Raw genomic sequence first — 17,723 nt, forward strand, 5'->3', positions numbered from 1 at the left:
CATGGTTTTTCCTACCACTGCTATGCTGATGACACCCAGCTATACGTCTCTTTCCACCCTGATGATCCCTCGGTTCCAGCTCGCATTTCAGCCTGCCTGTCAGACATTTCACTCTGGATGCATGATCATCATCTCCAGCTTAACCTCATGAAAACGGAAATGCTTGAAGTCTCTGCCAACCCGACCCTTCACCATAACTTTTCAATCCAGATGGATGGAGCAACCATCACTGCATCCAAAATGGTAAAAAGCCTTGGAGTTACGATTGATGACCAACTGAACTTCTCTGACCACATTTCTAGAACTGCCCAATCTTGCAGATTCGCACTCTACAACATCAGAAAGGTCCGACCCTTCCTATCTGAACATACAGCTCAACTCATTGTTCAAGCTCTTGTCCTCTCCAAACTGGACTATTGCAACTCTCTGCTAGCCGGGCTACCAGCTAGTTCTATCAAACCTCTTCAGCTGCTTCAGAACGCAGCAGCACGAGTGGTCTTTGATGAACCCAAAAGAGCACATGTCACTCCGCTACTCACCCGTTTGCACTGGCTTCCAGTTGCTGCCCGCATCAAATTCAAAGCTCTGATGTTTGCTTACAAAGTGACCTCTAGCTGTGCTCCTTCGTATCTGCTCTCACTTCTGCAGATATATGTGCCCTCCAGAAACTTGCGTTCTGTGAATGAACGTCGCCTCGTTGTTCCATCCCAAAGAGGGAAGAAATCACTTTCCCGAACTCTCACATTCAATCTGCCCAGTTGGTGGAATGAACTCCCTAACTACATCAGAACAGCCGAGTCACTTGCTGTCTTCAAGAAACGACTAAAAACGCAACTGTTTAGTCTCCACTTTTCCTCCTAATCTGCAATTGCCTCTCTGGCTATACCACTAACTGAGCCCTCTTTCTCTCTCTCTCTCTCTCTCTCTATTAAAAAAAAAAAAAAAAAAAAAAAAAAAAAAAAAAAAAATTTCTACTAATGTTTTGCTTCTTAGACTTTTACACGCCTGAAACTTGTCTATAGCGCTTGTTCACTGCTGCTCTTATAGTTGTGTAAATTGCTTCCTTGTCCTCATTTGTAAGTCGCTTTGGATAAAAGCGTCTGCTAAATGACTAAATGTAAATGTAAATGTAAATTTGTTTGTTTAAATTCAGCCCAAATAAATTGTTTACAACCACACTGTAAAATGTGTGTTACTTAAAGCGAGTAAACTAATTGTCCTAAAAGCAAGTTGACTTTACTTAGGTAAAATGTAAGTAAACGCATTGTGGTGGTGCAGTGGGTAGGGCTGTCACCTGCACAGCAAGGAAGTCGCTGGTTCGAGCCTTGACTGGGTCAGTTGGCATTTCTGTGTGGAGTTTGCATGTTCTCTCTGTGTTGGCGTGGGTTTCCTCCGGGTGCTCCGGTTTCCCTCATGGTGCAAAGACATGCAGTATAGGCGAATTGGGTAAGCTAAATTGTCCGTAGTGTATGAGTGTGAATGAGTGTGTATGGGTGTTTCCCAGTGATGGGTTGCAGCTGGAAGGTTATCCGCTGCGTAAAACGTATGCTGGATAAGTTGGCAATTCATTCCGCTCTGGCAACCCCGGATTAATAAAGGGACTAAGCTAAAAAAAAATGAATGAATGAATAAACCCACTGTAACTTGAAACTGTTAAGTTGACTTCACTTAAATTTTTGCAATTTTACTCACTTTTTTAAATACACTAGACTAATCGCTTTTTACAGTGCACTTACTTAAAAACTATTTTTAGTACATCCAAGGAATTATCTTTGAATCATTGTTTTCAGTGTCACATAAATATTTGTTTATAGAAAAACCTTTGCTTTTATTTTAAGCTCATGAGTATGTGTGGATTTATTTAGCCAAACAACTGATTAGATAAATCCCCAAATGGATGCCGGAGGGTTGTATGATTTATTCGGCCATCCAATTGATTCGAAATTCTGGTAAACCCATTAATAGATTATGTATCTGGACACACAAGGGTTGAGTTGAACTGTAATCAAAAGGCCAAAAAAGGTTGGAACACTTTATTTTGATAGTCCCTATTAGACATTCACTTGACTTTTAGTAACTTTATTATCAATTAACAATACAGACATTATACTCTCATCAATAAAGAGCTGTTACTGAGCTGCTACCCTTCAAAAGGTACATTTTAAGGTACAATATGAACACGTTGGGTACTTATTTATAACTTTAGGTTAATATTATGGATAATTTAGCTACCACATGTACCCTTTAAGTACAAAAGTGTAGATTCGAAAGGGTCTCATTCCAGTGACAGCCTTTATACCTTTATTTCCATGAGTAAAGAGCGCAACATTCATTCATTCATTCATTTTACTTTGGCTTAGTCCCTTATTTATCTGGGGTTTATCAGTGGAATGAACAGCTAACTATTTCAGCATATGTTTTATGCAGCGGATACCCTTTCAGCTGCAACCCAGTACTGGGAAACACCCATACACTCTCAAATTCTCACACACACATACACTACAGCCAATTTTGTTAACCCAGTTCACATATAGTGCATGTCTTTGGAGTGTGGGGGAAACCAGAGCACCCAGAGGAAACCCACGCAAACACGGTGGAGACATGCAAACTCCACACAGAAATGCCAATTGGACTCGAACCAGCGACCTTCTTGTTGTGTAGTGACAGTGCTAACCACTGAGCCACCATGCCACCCTAGAGCACAACAGTTGCAGTAAAAACTCTCCATAGAGAAATAGATTTTTACTAGTAACTGCTACAGTTCTAAAGCTAGATGTACTGTGAGGTCAGAGGTTGCTAATTCTTTTCTGCATGTAATTCAACATATGAAGAGTTCAGATACAAAAACCAGTCCCATCTGAAATTTCAGTGGAAAATGAACATTTTCAGCCTCCTTTGTTTATGTTGATTTATTTTACTTTAAAGACCTTGGAAATAACTTATTTTTTTGCCATAAAAGTTACTGAACCTACACATATGAGCCTGATAAAAATGCTCATTTTAGAAGAACATTTCAGATGGCATTTAGAGGTTTTTGCATCTGAACTCTTCATATTTGAAAAAAAAATGTTTAATATTGGAATTACCCATAATGCTTTCTTGTTTCAAATCAAACAAGTATACAATGTTGTGATTTTCCTCAAAGCAGGTTGTTTTGGTTTAGGGCTTAAGTGCTTTACCAAAAGAATTTACTAAGGGAAAACTTAATGGGAAAATACTTTTGGAACCAGAACCACTGAAAAAGTTAGCATTTTACTGACCCAAACAACAGACTGCTAACACATTAGTGAAAGTTAGTTGACTCAGAGTTGCAAAAGTTAATCATATATTTAAAGAAATGCCTCAAGTGAACATCCAGAAAAGTGCATGAAGTGGAGATGAGTAAAAAAGGCTGTAATTCAAATGCTGAAAACACATTTCTGTAAGAGATGTCACTTTTTACATTCTTACAATCCCAACTTGATGTTTTGCACAAGCAGGCCGAAGATCAAATGAGGATCAAAACCGAATCTGTAATCTATTTTTGATGAGAATATTTTAGAAGCAACCAGCAGACCCCCTGTGGAGAGACCCCTCAAACTACAAAATAAGAAGGTCTTTGTGAGGATTAGTGGCAGTCTATCTCCAACTTCATTTAGCAGACACTTTTTAGGGCTTAAAGTGGGTTTGAAGCCCAAGGCGCAACCACACATGGGTTTTATCATAATTAAGATGGCAAATGCTCTGTTAAGTGATGGTTAGTGGAACTGTAACTGCACATCCTCTATTCAAAAATTCAGAGCTTTCATTCTACACTGTGACTAAATGTATCTGCTCTCTCTCACACACACAAGCAGGCACACACACACATGCAGCGCTGCTTTAATCTTTGAATGTCCAGCTTGAGCAAAATAAAAAATAAAGACTTCAGAAATGACTTATTTTAAGCGGACAGGGGCAAATAACTTCATCAAACAGCTTACTGTTGATTATTTCCTTTTTTATATCATCATCACTCCAAAATGTATTCATCTATCTGTCTGTCTCTCCGTCCATCTACAGTATCTGCTGTCTGTCCAAAGTCCATCTACTTATCCATGCAACACCTATCTATTCATCTATTTATCCATCCACCCAAAATACACTCACTCAACATCAATCTATCCATCCATCAATCAAAAATCCATCCATTGATATACATCTTTTTCTCTATCATCATCGGCTTGACCATTTATCCAACATCTACCTGTCCATCCATCCATCCATCCAACTTCTACATATCCATTGATCTGTTTGTATTTATTCATCAGTCTGTGCGTCTCTTCCCACAATCCATTCATCTGCTTGACCACCCATCCAGCATCCATCCATCCATTTTCTCCTGATCCATCTGTCCATCCATCCATCCATCCATCCATCCATCCATCCATCTTCTACTGAGCCATCTATCCATGCATCCCCATCCTTCAATCCATCCAACGTCTACCTATCCATCAATCAATCTGTTTCTATTCATCCATCAGTCTGTGTGTCTTTTCTCCCTATCTATTCATCTGCTTGACCATCCATCCAACATCTACTCATCCATCCATCCCCATCCATCCATCCATCCATCCATCCATCAGTCTTTATTCTATTCATGCATCAGTCTGTGACCAACATTATATAATCTGTCTATCCATCCATTTAAAATCAATCCATCAATGTGTCCATCTTTCCAAAATCATTCATCAGACTATCTCTCTATCCATCCATCTGGTTGAGCATCTATCCAAAATCCATTCATCCATCAATCTATCCATCTGAAAACTGATAATTTGTTTGAGATTTTGGTATCTGTTGTCTGTTCAGAATCCATCTACCTATCCATTCAACAACCATCAATTCATTTATTTATCAATTCATCCAAAATACACTCACTCAACATCAATCCATCCATCCGTATATCTATCAAAAATCCATCCATCGATATATCTTTCTCTCTCTAACCATCCATCTGCTCGACTATTTATCCAACATCTACCCGTTCATCCATCCATCCATCCAACTTCTATCAATCCATCACTCGGTTTCTATCCATTCATCGGTCTGTGCGTCTCTTCTCTCTATCCACTTATCTGCTTGACCATTCAACCAACATCTACCCATCCATCTATCTTCTACTGATCCATCAATCTGTTTATTCATCCATCATCCATCCATCCAACTTTGATCAATCTGTTTCTATTCGTTCATCAGTCTGTGCATCTCTTCTCTCTATTCATTCATCTGCTTGATCATCCCTCCAACATCTATCCATCAATCCATCCATCTTCTACTGATCCATCCATCCATGCATTGCCATGCATCATCCATCCATCCATCCATGATCTACTGGTCTGTGTGTCTCTTCCTTCTATCCATCAATCCATCTATCTTCTACTGATCCATCTATCCATCCACTCATCATTCATCCATCCAACCATCATTCATCCATCCATCCATCCATCCATCCATCCAACTTCTACCCAGCCATCAATCTGTTTCTATTAATTTATCAGTCTGTACGTCTCTTCCCTATATCCATTCATCTGCTTGACCATCCATCCAACATCTACCCATCCATGCATCCATCATCTACTGATCCATCTATCCATCATCCATCCATCTTCTACCTACTCGTCAATCTTTTTCTATTTATTCATCAGTCTGTGCGTCTCTTTCCTCTATCTTTTCATCTGCTTGACCATCCATCCAACAACTACCCATCCATCCATCTTCTACTGATCCATCTATCTGTCCATCCATGCATTCCCATCCATCCATCCATCCATCCATCCATCCATCCATCTCTCTATTTATCAGAAAACTGATCATTTGTTTGACGTTTTGGCTTGTCCACACAATAATCTTCTTGCATCGAGTTATACATTTTTTTAATCAAGATGTCAAAGTAACTGACAAAAATGTCTAATGAAACAATCTATAAAGAGGAAAACACACAAAAAGTACCATGAAAGCCTTTTATTGAACCGAGATGTAAAATATCTTTTTTTTTCATTATGTAAAGAATTCGGTAGTTTATTCCTGTCGATTGTAACTTTAATAAAATTGAGAAAAACAACTTATTGTGTGTTGAAGGTACCGTGTTTCTGAATTTTGACATTAATATTTCACATTGTGCTTTGTCTGAATATTCATAAGTGTGAAACCGCTTCCATAGACCTCCCTACCAGGTGTATTTGCATATAATCTCATATATCTGATATTACTTTATAATATCATACTATAGCTTCAAATTATGTCATAATATAGTAATGCAAAGGGATTTCATAAATGAATAAATGTTGAAGACAAAAAATATATAAATATTTGTTGTCCGAAACAACACTTATGGGCTGACAAAACTGATAAGAGTAACGTAATTGTTCCTCGGAAATGAAAGTTATGAATGAGAAAAGTGATTTTACAATACATGTCCAAAAACCAGCTGGTTAAGGTAACGGATGGTCTCAGGTAGTTCAGAGTTTGTAGTTCAGTTTTTGTAAAAGCAGTCATTTTCATTAGAGTAATAAAATATCATTTGTACGAATCCAAACGGATGGATCCAGATCGAGGCTGATCGTCATGTACAGTGAAAGCATCAGTCCTCTAAAGGTCCATCTCTTTTTTTTCTCTTTTTTTCATACCTCTCAGTCCTCGAGATTTCGGAAAATGTCTTTTTTTTTCGGCGGCACAGAAGTCTCATCAGATCGAAGGAGGATTTCATAGTGACCCTCCTGGCTGTTTTTCACCTGGTGATAATAGCTCCCAGATGTCCTACTGATGAAACAATGGTGCTTTTAGTCCAGTCCCAACACCATTGTTTTCCTTATATCAGTCGCATGTGGAGCAGGTGAGATGTATGCTGAAATAAAAATAAGATATCATCTATCAACAATATGTGTAACTCAAGACTTCAGTGATGGGCTGCAACATAGCACTCGTCTCTCATGGCGCCTCTCTGATTTTCACCTTTCATCTCGTATGCGCACAAAAACCGTGCCAAAAGGAAATGCTATAGATGATACAGTAGCACAGTAGAATGATTTTACAGAAGGTTCTGAAGGCACTTGATTTCATTACAGACAGCATGTTCCTTAACGAACAGGGTCCGAAGGTGACGGCTATCATTACGCACCTAAAGAAAACAACTGCAAGTGGACACAGTCGAGGATTCAGATCCACGCTAACAGCAGATAGAGCGTGTTGTTGGACATTTCGCAATAGCAGAAATGAAAGGTCAACTCAACGATTCTCAGTGAGAGACGGTGTTTGTTTTGTCAGCTGCGTTAATACAGCGATTCGGATGAGTTTCGTAACATAGCTAATAAAACAAAACAGGTCAAGTAAGAATGAAACACATCTGTTAAACTTGATTTGTGAAAGCAGCACAAAGGACAAGTACATGAACGCCCCATCTTTACACTGAGATTGCACTCCCCAAACACGCTTTAAAACAACACACATTTATCGAGCCCTGATGTTTACGTCAAACCGATTCGAACATTAGAGCACAAAAAGCGCGACTGTATTTGACATACCTGTATTTTCAGACATATTTAAAAAAACAAACAAACAAAAAAACATTTATCATTCTTTTTTGTTACCATCACTGGTATTCTTGATTTTTTTCTTTCTTCATGTGGTTCAGTATTACGTATTGTGACATAATGAGGTCTCTGATGAAATTTAACAAAGCAAAACCCATGTAGCAATGAAAATACATGTTATGTCTTTGTGCTTTGAAAGATTCCCCTATTAAGTCTCTCAAGCCGTCCTGCTGGAACCATCCACCTGTTCTGTCCTTTACAACACTGACAGCGGTAATGGGCTTTTCTTGGAGATTTTGAGTGGACTCCAGTGTAATACTCATGTCAATGTGTTGGTGAGCTTTAGATTCCCTCCCTGGCTTCCTCTTCATTCGCACTGATCTAAAACCTACGTTCCTTTTGTGTCGACGGGATGAATCTTTGGTTGTAGTGTTCAGGCAGTCCGAGTCAGCCAAAATTCCTATGAATGCCAAAGTTGGTTCCACCTCGGTGTGATGAGGTCACCTGCGGAGGCCTACCAAGACCAAAAGTAAAGTGAGAGCGAGCTGCCATATATGCACTTCAGGGGGAGAAGCCAGGGATCTTATATCTGCGGGAATAAAGACAAGAACAAATGCAGTTACGGATGTGAACAAATATTCATTTCTCACTTCTGTGTAAATAATTCAGAGATTAACAAGTCCTCTGTCTTATTGAAGTTTAATGAGGTTTGTCTACGGTCTGTATCTCTAGAACATCTTTTTTTGCAGCGTGCTTTGCTTTAATGCAAAAAGATAGCAAAAAATGAATTGTAAACGTTTGCTGTGAGTCATGAACACAGCCATTCAAGCTGGTGAATTATCTTGTTATGGACAAGATAAATGAAAGCCGAGATGATATGGTCATGATCGCCTAGATCCTACGCACACACAAAAAATAGAAAACTACCACAACTGTGTGCTCTTGTGACTCATTTGTTTATTTGGGCATAAAAAGTATTCATAAACAGCTTTAATATATACTGTTCAAAGACTGGTGTCAATTTTTTTTCAGGAAATGAATACTTTGATTAAAATTAATTTGATAAAAAGAGCCAGCAAAGAAACTCATGCTATAAAATCTACTTTTTAATCTCAAATCACTGCTGCTCCTTTTTAGTTCTTGTATTATTCACTAGAGAATTGTAAGATATATATATATATTGCAGAATGTATACAATTTGAGAAAATGGCTTGAATAGCTCTATATGGAAAGAAATCATTCACTTTGATTGATCAGGGCAAGTTTGTAAGGGTGAAAATCGTGTATAAAAATAACAAACAAATAGCAAGCAAGAATAATTACAGTAAAGCAAAGAAAAAAGTAAAAGAAAGACAGTCAAACTGTTTTCAGGTACAGAAGCTGAATTATGAAGTGTAAAATAACACTGTTTAGTCGTCATTAAAGTAATTCAGTAAAATTATTCTTCATTAAAGTTACAAGTGTTGTACATTTATGTGCCTGAATGCTGTAAGCTCTCTTGAAATGCCTTTAAAACACATGCAAATAATAAACTTTGACATTTTTGACAGTTATGCTTCACAGCGAGTCCACAAATCTCATGTATTCTCAACTGTTGATTAACTATAATGCCAGCTCAACATTGCAGATCCTGCGATGTGACTATTGCAGACACACACATTGTGATATCGATACTGAAAAGATGTACTGTACAGCCCTAATATATACAGTTGAAGTCAGAATTATTAGCCCCCTGAATTTTTCTACTGTAGCCCCCCTGTTTATTTTTTCCCTAATTTCTGTTTAACAGAGAGAACATTTTTCAAGACATTTCTAAACATAATAGTTTTAATAACTCATTTTATCTTTGCCATGATGACAGTAAAATTTACTAGATGTTTTTCAGGATACTTTTATACAGCTTAAAGTGACATTTAAAGGCTTAACTAGGTTAATTAGGTTAACTAGGCAGGTTAGGGTATTTTGGCAAGTTATTGTATAACGATGGTTTGTTCTGTAGACTATTGAAAAAAAAATTCTTAAAGGGGCTAATAATTTTGACCTTAAATGGTTTTTAAAAAATTAAAAACTGCTTTCATTATAGCCAAAATAAAACAAATAAGACTTTCTCGAGAATTTTTTTTTATCAGACATACTGTGAAAATGTCCTGAATCTTTTAGACATCAATTGCGAAATATTTAAAAAGAAAAAAAAATTCAAAGGGGGGCTAATAATTCTGACTTCAACTGTATATAGTTCCCCGTATATTTGTTCCTTAATTACTGTTTAACGGAGAGAAGATTTATTTTATCTTTGTCATTATGACAGTACATAATATTTTACTAGATATTTTGAAGATACTAGTATTTAGCTTAAAGTGCAATTTAAAGTCTTAACTAGGTTAATTAGGATAACTAGGTAAGTTATTTAGTCAAGTCATTGTTTAACGATGGTTCTGTAGACAATTGAAAAAAAATGCTTAATGGTTTAAAATTAAAAATGTCTTAAAATGTTTTTTAAGTGAAGTTTTTAAACCAATTTCGAGAGGAGCATGTGATATGATTGATCACGGCTGGTCTCTCATCCGTAATCAACAATAATCTAATCAGATTGATACAAGCTATCTCGAAACCTACCTGATCTCTGACCCTCTTACATGCTAATAGACCTGGGGCCTCATGTACAAAGACTTGGGTTGAATTAATACTACAACATTGCATACGAAAAAAGCTATCAATGTGCGTACGCAGTAAACAAATCAGAAGTATGAAACACTGCGTAAGCGGAATTCCACGCATATTCTCTTTGTACAAAACTGAGCTCACGTGCACGAGCGCAAAACCCCTCCCTGCCTCCTCCCCCTGGCTTGCATGGTTCGGGATCTGTAGAGCTGCGCATCGTTGGATTTGCTCTTCAGTATTTGCTCTTCAGTATTTGGACTCTCAGTAGTGATTATTAAACCACACTGAACTGAGCTAAACTGAACTGAACTTAAACACTACAAACTTAACTACACTGTTCCTATTTACTGTTACCTTTTATGTGAAGCTGCTTTGACACAATCTACATTGTATAAGCGCTATACAAATAAAGGTGAATTGAAATTGAATTATAAATATGGTAATGACTCCACTTTGGCAAAACCAAATGAAAAAGCAATGTCAAAAGCAAGCAAGAAACTTCACAGAAAGTGAATTGGAGGTGCTCCTATCAGAGGTAGACCGGAGATGTTTGTCCTTCGGAATTAATAACAAAAGAAAAAAAAATAGATTTTAAAAATAGAGAGTTTAGATAATGCGATTCACGTAAGCAAATTCGTCTTCAGATGGTGCCTTTATAGCAATGTGCGTGCAGTCGATCGCTCCAATTACATTGGGAAAACCGGCGATCGCTGCAAATTGCGCTTTAATGTTTGGCTGGTCAACTGCAAGGTATGGAAACCTTATACAGTATACCTGCTAGACATGGGAATGATCCCATCCCATACAGCTGGCATTCCACGGCTCAAAGATACTTTGTAGTGTGCAATTTAACATAATTGCCTCTAAGAGTCGCCAATGGAAAAAAACAAACACACACAAAAAATACACGAATGCCAGACATGCAGTTGGCGAGGACCAACGCACAATCTCACATTAATTTCATCGTTAGTAAATCCAAACGTGACTGTGAAATCTGGTGTACGCAGCGTTGATACAAGAGGCCCCTGGAGGGAGCCCTGGGCTCAATTATCTATGAGCAAAGGGTTCTCTCCCAGGACAGCATGTCAAACCAGCTAATAGCGTCAAGTAAAATCTAATTGTGAACTCTTAAAAAACATTAAAAACTCTAGCCAAAATAGGCCAATAAAGACTTTCTGCAGAAGAAAAAAATATTATAGAAAATACTGTGAAAAATTCCTTGCTCTGTTTAACATAATTTGTGAAATATTTCAAAAAGAAGTCAATAGTGACTTAAAAATGCTGCATCCATCATGTAATAATAACCAATAAATTATATTTACTCATTCCATTTAGGCTCCATTCAAACAGCATACCGTTAGCAATACATTTTAATTACTGCTTAAAATATAAACTTTTCCAAAACACTCACTACTACTGGGTGGAGGATCTCGACACTCTCCTTCCTCTATGGTCACATCATCTACTGCAATGTCCCCTTCAATGCCAGAACCACGTATTCCCTCCATAACAATCTACATTCATAAGGCAGAGAAAAGAGCCATAAAGAAAGCATTTAATTTCATTTTGTTTATCATTCTGAATGCAAATATATATACTATATATATTAGGACAATAATACTCATGTTGTTTTTGTTGCATGAAATGATTTTATTATTATTAATAGAGAAAGAGGAACCTGGAAAGAGGATGTGGGGTTGATGTTGACTCTGGCTTGCCTCCATCGGTCTCCTTGGTTTCCACTCAGGGTCCACACTGATGTATCCTGACCTGTCTGACTCTTCTGCCTCAAATACACATTTAACGTTCCTTGGAAAAAAAGGCAGATGCACTCAATGTCAGTAGGAGTCATTAGACGCAATATGGCCAGTTAACTACATAATGTCCTTTGAACTTCCTTCTGCGTTACATAGCAACTGCAGGGTTCAGTGACCTTGAAGAGACCTCATCTCATCTCCATCGCCAGTGAAAATCAATCATAAAACTGTTCACAACACAATCTGCCTGTTGTTATATATTCGGCACGTAATTGCGACACTCTAATTTTACACTGATGAAAGGAAGAGTAGAAAGAAAATCTGTATTACTCTCTCAGATGTCTGGGACTGGGCCAAATGGTAAGTTCCATTTCCTTGCAAATGAGCAGACAATGACACTAGAGCTACAGAGATGTGATACTATTAATGTAAAGATTAGCTTTCTAGAGAAAAAGCTAACCAGAGCAGAACATTAAAACAACAAACAAACAAGAAAAAGTGTTGCTATCTTGTTATTCTTAATGGTGTATTTTTTCCATCTCATTAAAATATTTTACGCATAACGAGAGGAATACTAGCCTACTTTTGAAAATAAGATGACAACTTTAATCCAGGCTTGCGGGTTACTTTAAAAATGTATTCTATTAAAGATACAAATTATTTAATGAACAAAAAATTCTAAATTCAAGCTTCACAATAGCAAAGTTATGTAATGTGATTGCATATGGATTTTTTCAAGTAAAAAGCAATAACATCTCGAGTTCTTCCATTTATTAAAGATTTGATGTAAAATGATAAACTTGAATGAATTACTTTATTTTTTTTTATTCATTTAACTCTTGAGTAGAATCATTTAACCTATATTTAAAAACATAACAGAAGAGTTTTTTTTACGATGACAGAAAAACTAATGGGCTGAAAGTGCATACTTCTTGTTTTCTTCATTTTACAAAGGTACAGTGTTTTATTATTATTGTGTGAATGTACAAACAAAAGTAGTTATTTTACAATTTCAAACCATGCCTAACTCTTATCACTTATCTATGTAATGTAATGTGTGTATTTATATAGCGGATTTATTGTGTATGGCCATACACCCAAAGTGCTTCACAATCATGATGGGGGTCTCTCCACTCCACCATCGGTGTGCAGCATCCACTTGGATGATGCGACGGCAGCCACAAGACAACGACGCCAGTGTGCTCACCACAAACCAACTATTGGTGGACTGAGGAGACAGTGATACAGCAAATCGGTGGATGGGGATGATTGGAAGGCCATGATAGGTATTTGGAGGGAATTTGGCCAGGACACCGGGGTTACACCCCTACTCTTTACGAGAAGTGCCATGGGATTTTTAATGCCCACAGAGAGTCAGGACCTCGGTCTAACGTCTCTTTACTTTACTGGGGCATTAGGACTCACACAGATTGCAGGTTGAGCTGGCCTCATTAACACCACTTTAAACAGCAACCTAATTTTCCCATGCTACCAACCTAATTACCAGGCTCAGCCCTGCTTAGCTTCAGTGAGTAACCAGTCTTGGGCTGCAGGGTGATATGGCTGAGGCAGTATTTTGAATCTGAAAGTATTTTAAATTGTTATAAGAACAACATCCATGATCGTATCAGAGGCTCTTGTGCCATAAAAGTGGCATTTATTGCAGTTAGAACTTTAAATTGGAGCCTTTCTTCTTTAAAGTTACTGCTCAGTTTAAATGGTAGCTTGTTCAGTCTGTATCCATTGGCATTCGTTAGTATTTCCAATGCCTGACCACAGAACAGATTTGTGTGCATGCAAAGGGGTTTTAACCTGGAAATTGGATCTTACTCCCAACCTGGCTTTAATCACATTACAACTTTAATAAGTTTTATTTTACGACAGGTGGGCTCATTGGTTAGCACCATTTTGAGATAAGCCTTTGAATGTGCCCTTCAATGAGGCGAATTGGGTAGGCTAAATTGTCCGTAGTGTATGTGTGTGAATGGGAGTGTGTGGATGTTTCCCAGTTGATGGGTTGCAGATGGAAGGGCATCCGCTGCGTAAAACATGTGCTGGATAAGTTGGCGGTTCATTCCGCTGTGGCGACCCCAGATTAATAAAGGAAATAAGTCGAAAAGAAAACGAATGAATGAATAAAATATTGATGTTTGTGATGCAGCAAGTCCAGAGACTGTTGTGCTCATTATGACTTCATATAAAATGCACTTTAATGTGAGATATGGTTACAAACAAATATTTTCTTAATTCAAATGAGTAGCGGCTTGGACCCGGAATCAATATTCCATACATCATGACTTAGCAAACAGATAGAGACACCTGAAAATGCAGTATTTGCATGTTGCTACATCCACACCACCAGGTGTCAGTATAAGTCAAAGGCCACTTGAATGTAGGCTAGCACAGCTTGCACATAAATTGATTTCAGAGCACTCTTAAAACCACTCGGCTAGGTTTTAATATCAAAACATTCATCTTAGCATGTTGACTGGGTTCTTTACTGTGCAGCCAGACAGAAGATCTAGTTGGGCACATGGATTTTTAACCCCAGACAGCCGATGAAATCACGAGTCAAAAGCCAGGAAGAGAACACCCTGGTGAGTTGGAATTAGCCTCACACTTTCAATTCTAAAAGCACACAGCTTTGTGAAGCAGAAAATTGCAGTTACAAGCTTGTCTGTGGGGCCGCAGAGGTCATCGCTGCCGCAGAAGTGCAACCGGTCCAGCTCAAACGCAACAGCAGAAAGTGAGCATCAAAAAAGGAACTGCACAAATGTATCCATACAGCACAAATTGAGTTATTGCTCTAAACCATTTACAGCACTTACTGTGCACTAGAAACCTTCAATAGAGAGATTTTCCATCACTGAAAAGGCCAAAATGTACACTGCAATGTTCAGAGTAGCATGTTAAAGGACAAATGTGGAGTTCCATTTCTCTCTAAGTATGTATGAAGTATGTATCTCAGAGTATGTATGGAGTTTGTGTATATATACGGTCAAGCCCAAATTATTCATAACCCTGGCAAATTCTAACTGCCCAGCTTTTATTTACCTTTGAATAAAAAGTGGAATTATTTTTGTCCATAATGATGCCTCTTGAACATCAACTTTTTGTCTTTTGGGATAAGCCTGTGTCATTTCCGGGCAATAAAATATTGCTGGTTGAATAAAAGTAAATTTAAGTCAGAATTTGCCAGGGGCATGAAAAATTTCAGGCTTGGCTGTACATATATGTAAAAAAAACATTAAGAGACCACTTTTCAGTAGCTACGTTTCCATCCACCTATTTTTATGAGCATTTTGCATATCCGCATAAAAAACGGTTGATGGAAATGGCAAGATGCGCATATATTTTAATAATGCGCATAAAAACAAATGCACATAAATGAGTAGGACAAACTTTTTATTTGATAAGAAAAGATGTGCATAAACTACGATGGAAACACTTACCAAACAAATTCCAGTATGTGCATTAAAAATCATGTGATGAAGAGATCATGTGATGATAAAAATGTGTGCGAATGGACAAACCAGCAGGCTGACCACACTGTAAAACATCTGAAATGTTGTTTTGGTCCTAAAACACCATAACTATTTCAGTATTAGTGTTATTATATTATTAATAACCTCCAGAATTGTCAAGAGCGTCTGTGCTCCGCGTCAGATGTCTTCAAATGCCACCACGCGTTCATTGTGTGTCGGAATAGTCTTCTGAGGCATTTATTAAATAGTAAAAAAATTGACGCAGCTTCTCTACCGCAGCAAATTCTCCTCTTTACTGTTGATATTTGGCGTCAGTTAATCATGAAGTGACGATTTTGTTCTCTTTGACAACTTGGATGGAAACTCTGCTTTATTCGCACATCTTTTATGCGATAATCCAGTTATGCACATAAATTTAATTCACATCTTTGGGTGGAAACATAGCTATTGTCTCCAGAAATATAATTATTATTATTTATAAGTAATAATAATAAAAGTTATTTGTTTATTATTTCAAATCAATATTTGAAAATACACACAACAAATGAAAATAATTTAGAAGAGATATTGAGACCTTTATAGAACAATCAAATATTACATTTGACTCAATACCCATATCTCATAAATCTAGTCATTTATGTAAGTAATTTGTCCATGTGTTCATATTTTATATGCATCTAACCGGAAAACAGTTTACATTTAATCTTAAAGCCCTGAAAGCGAGAACACTGAGCTTGTATCTGCCTTAGTCTGCTTGTGTTTCAGTCTGACTAGCTCATCCAGCTCTCATTTGAATAGTGAAGTCCAGAACACTGCTGTTATAGAGGCTAAAGTTACCTGCACATCAGCACTAATTAAAACCAGTCATTTGCAATCATTCACAGAAGCCGATCCCATTATAACCTACCTATATGTTTCCCGTACATGTGGTAGTAGAAGCTGAAGCAGTATGTTGGGTTGCTGGCCACATTTCCGTAGGGATTTTTCGGAGCAACATTGAAAGATGGGGTCAACAGACGAGCCTTGTCTCCCTCCAGACGTGGTCGTGAGGTCTCAATGTACATGTAGAAACCTGTGCGCAAATACAGTAAGATCAACCAATCACTTTATGTGCTTCTGTTTAAAAGATTTTTGTACATAAAAACAGGAATTTGGTGAATTATTATTATTATTAGTATTATTATATATATATATATATATATATATATATATATATATATATATATTTATTTTATTTAAGCTAATATTTTTTTAAAATGTGGTTTCTGTGATTCTTTCACTTTTTAGCAGCAATTCAATCCAGTCTTCAGTGTCAAATGATCCTTCAGAAATTATTCTAATAAGCTTATTTGCTCTAATAGAAACATTACTGATGATCAGAGTGATTCAAACTTTGATAAATTATTTCATGTTTCTTTGAAGAACAGACAGTTCAAAAGAATAGTGCTTATTTTGAAATAGAATAATAAATGTCTTTCAATGCAGTTTTAGTTCTGAATAAAAGCACTGACTGAAAAATCGGCCTGTCAAATGATTAATCACGATCAATAATGCAAAATCAAATCAATCAAAATAACAACCCACACTTATATTATACAACTAGTATATTTAAAGGTGCCATATAAAAAAAATCTGGGTATACTGTACATGGGCATAGTCAAATTATAAATTCAGTACATATCAGCCCTACCATGAGCCTGAAACACCATTGTTTCCTCGTTCTCATAAATCCCACAAGTGTAAAACCCTGGTGAAATATATGCCTATCAGAACACAATACAGATTGTTAAGTTGGTCAAGGGGCCATTCATTAGCACATCCTCAACATTTGTATGTATTTTTGGTCACATTCTATCACAGCCAAACCTGCACGAGCAGCCGAGTCATCAGAAATTCGGCAGCAAGAACACAGACTGATATGCTGCACACAGGATTAGAGCTCTGCGCGGGACTGTTTACCGGTCACCAGTTTTTATTCACTTTTTGTTTTCTTCCTGACCTGACTGCTCCTGATCAATGTAAATCTCAATTCCACAATCTCACATTTATATTTTCTATACTAAAAGAGTGAGATAACAATAAAAAACGTAACATACAAAAATGTATTTCTCATCTTTATGTCATAAAATTAGCTTTAACATTTCTCTGTCTGAAAAAAAGTGTTACATAGATAAAAACTCAATTCGACGTCTGTCATTTAAAAGTTGAATGCCCTTTAAAGACTGTCACTCATCGCCAGTGTGCCTGTTCTGTCTGAGGGTGCACATGCT

At 37.2% G+C, this 17,723-nt stretch overlaps 1 protein-coding gene across 1 annotated transcript in view; it reads right to left on the reverse strand.

Annotated features, from left to right (window-relative positions):
* Nucleotides 1–5,985: 5,985 nt before the first annotated feature.
* The window catches only part of mdga2a (MAM domain containing glycosylphosphatidylinositol anchor 2a), a 228,554-nt gene continuing 216,816 nt past the window's right edge, over nt 5,986–17,723 (reverse strand). The window contains exons 14-17 of the mRNA XM_056476965.1: nt 16,361–16,525; nt 11,890–12,020; nt 11,623–11,725; nt 5,986–8,139 (exon numbers count right to left, since the gene is read on the reverse strand). Coding sequence (XP_056332940.1) covers nt 8,051–8,139; nt 11,623–11,725; nt 11,890–12,020; nt 16,361–16,525 — 488 coding nt within the window. The 3' untranslated portion in view covers nt 5,986–8,050. The remainder of the gene's footprint in view (nt 8,140–11,622; nt 11,726–11,889; nt 12,021–16,360; nt 16,526–17,723) is intronic.

This window comes from Danio aesculapii, chromosome 17 (genome assembly GCF_903798145.1).
Source record: "Danio aesculapii chromosome 17, fDanAes4.1, whole genome shotgun sequence".
Taxonomy (NCBI): Eukaryota; Metazoa; Chordata; class Actinopteri; order Cypriniformes; family Danionidae; genus Danio; species Danio aesculapii.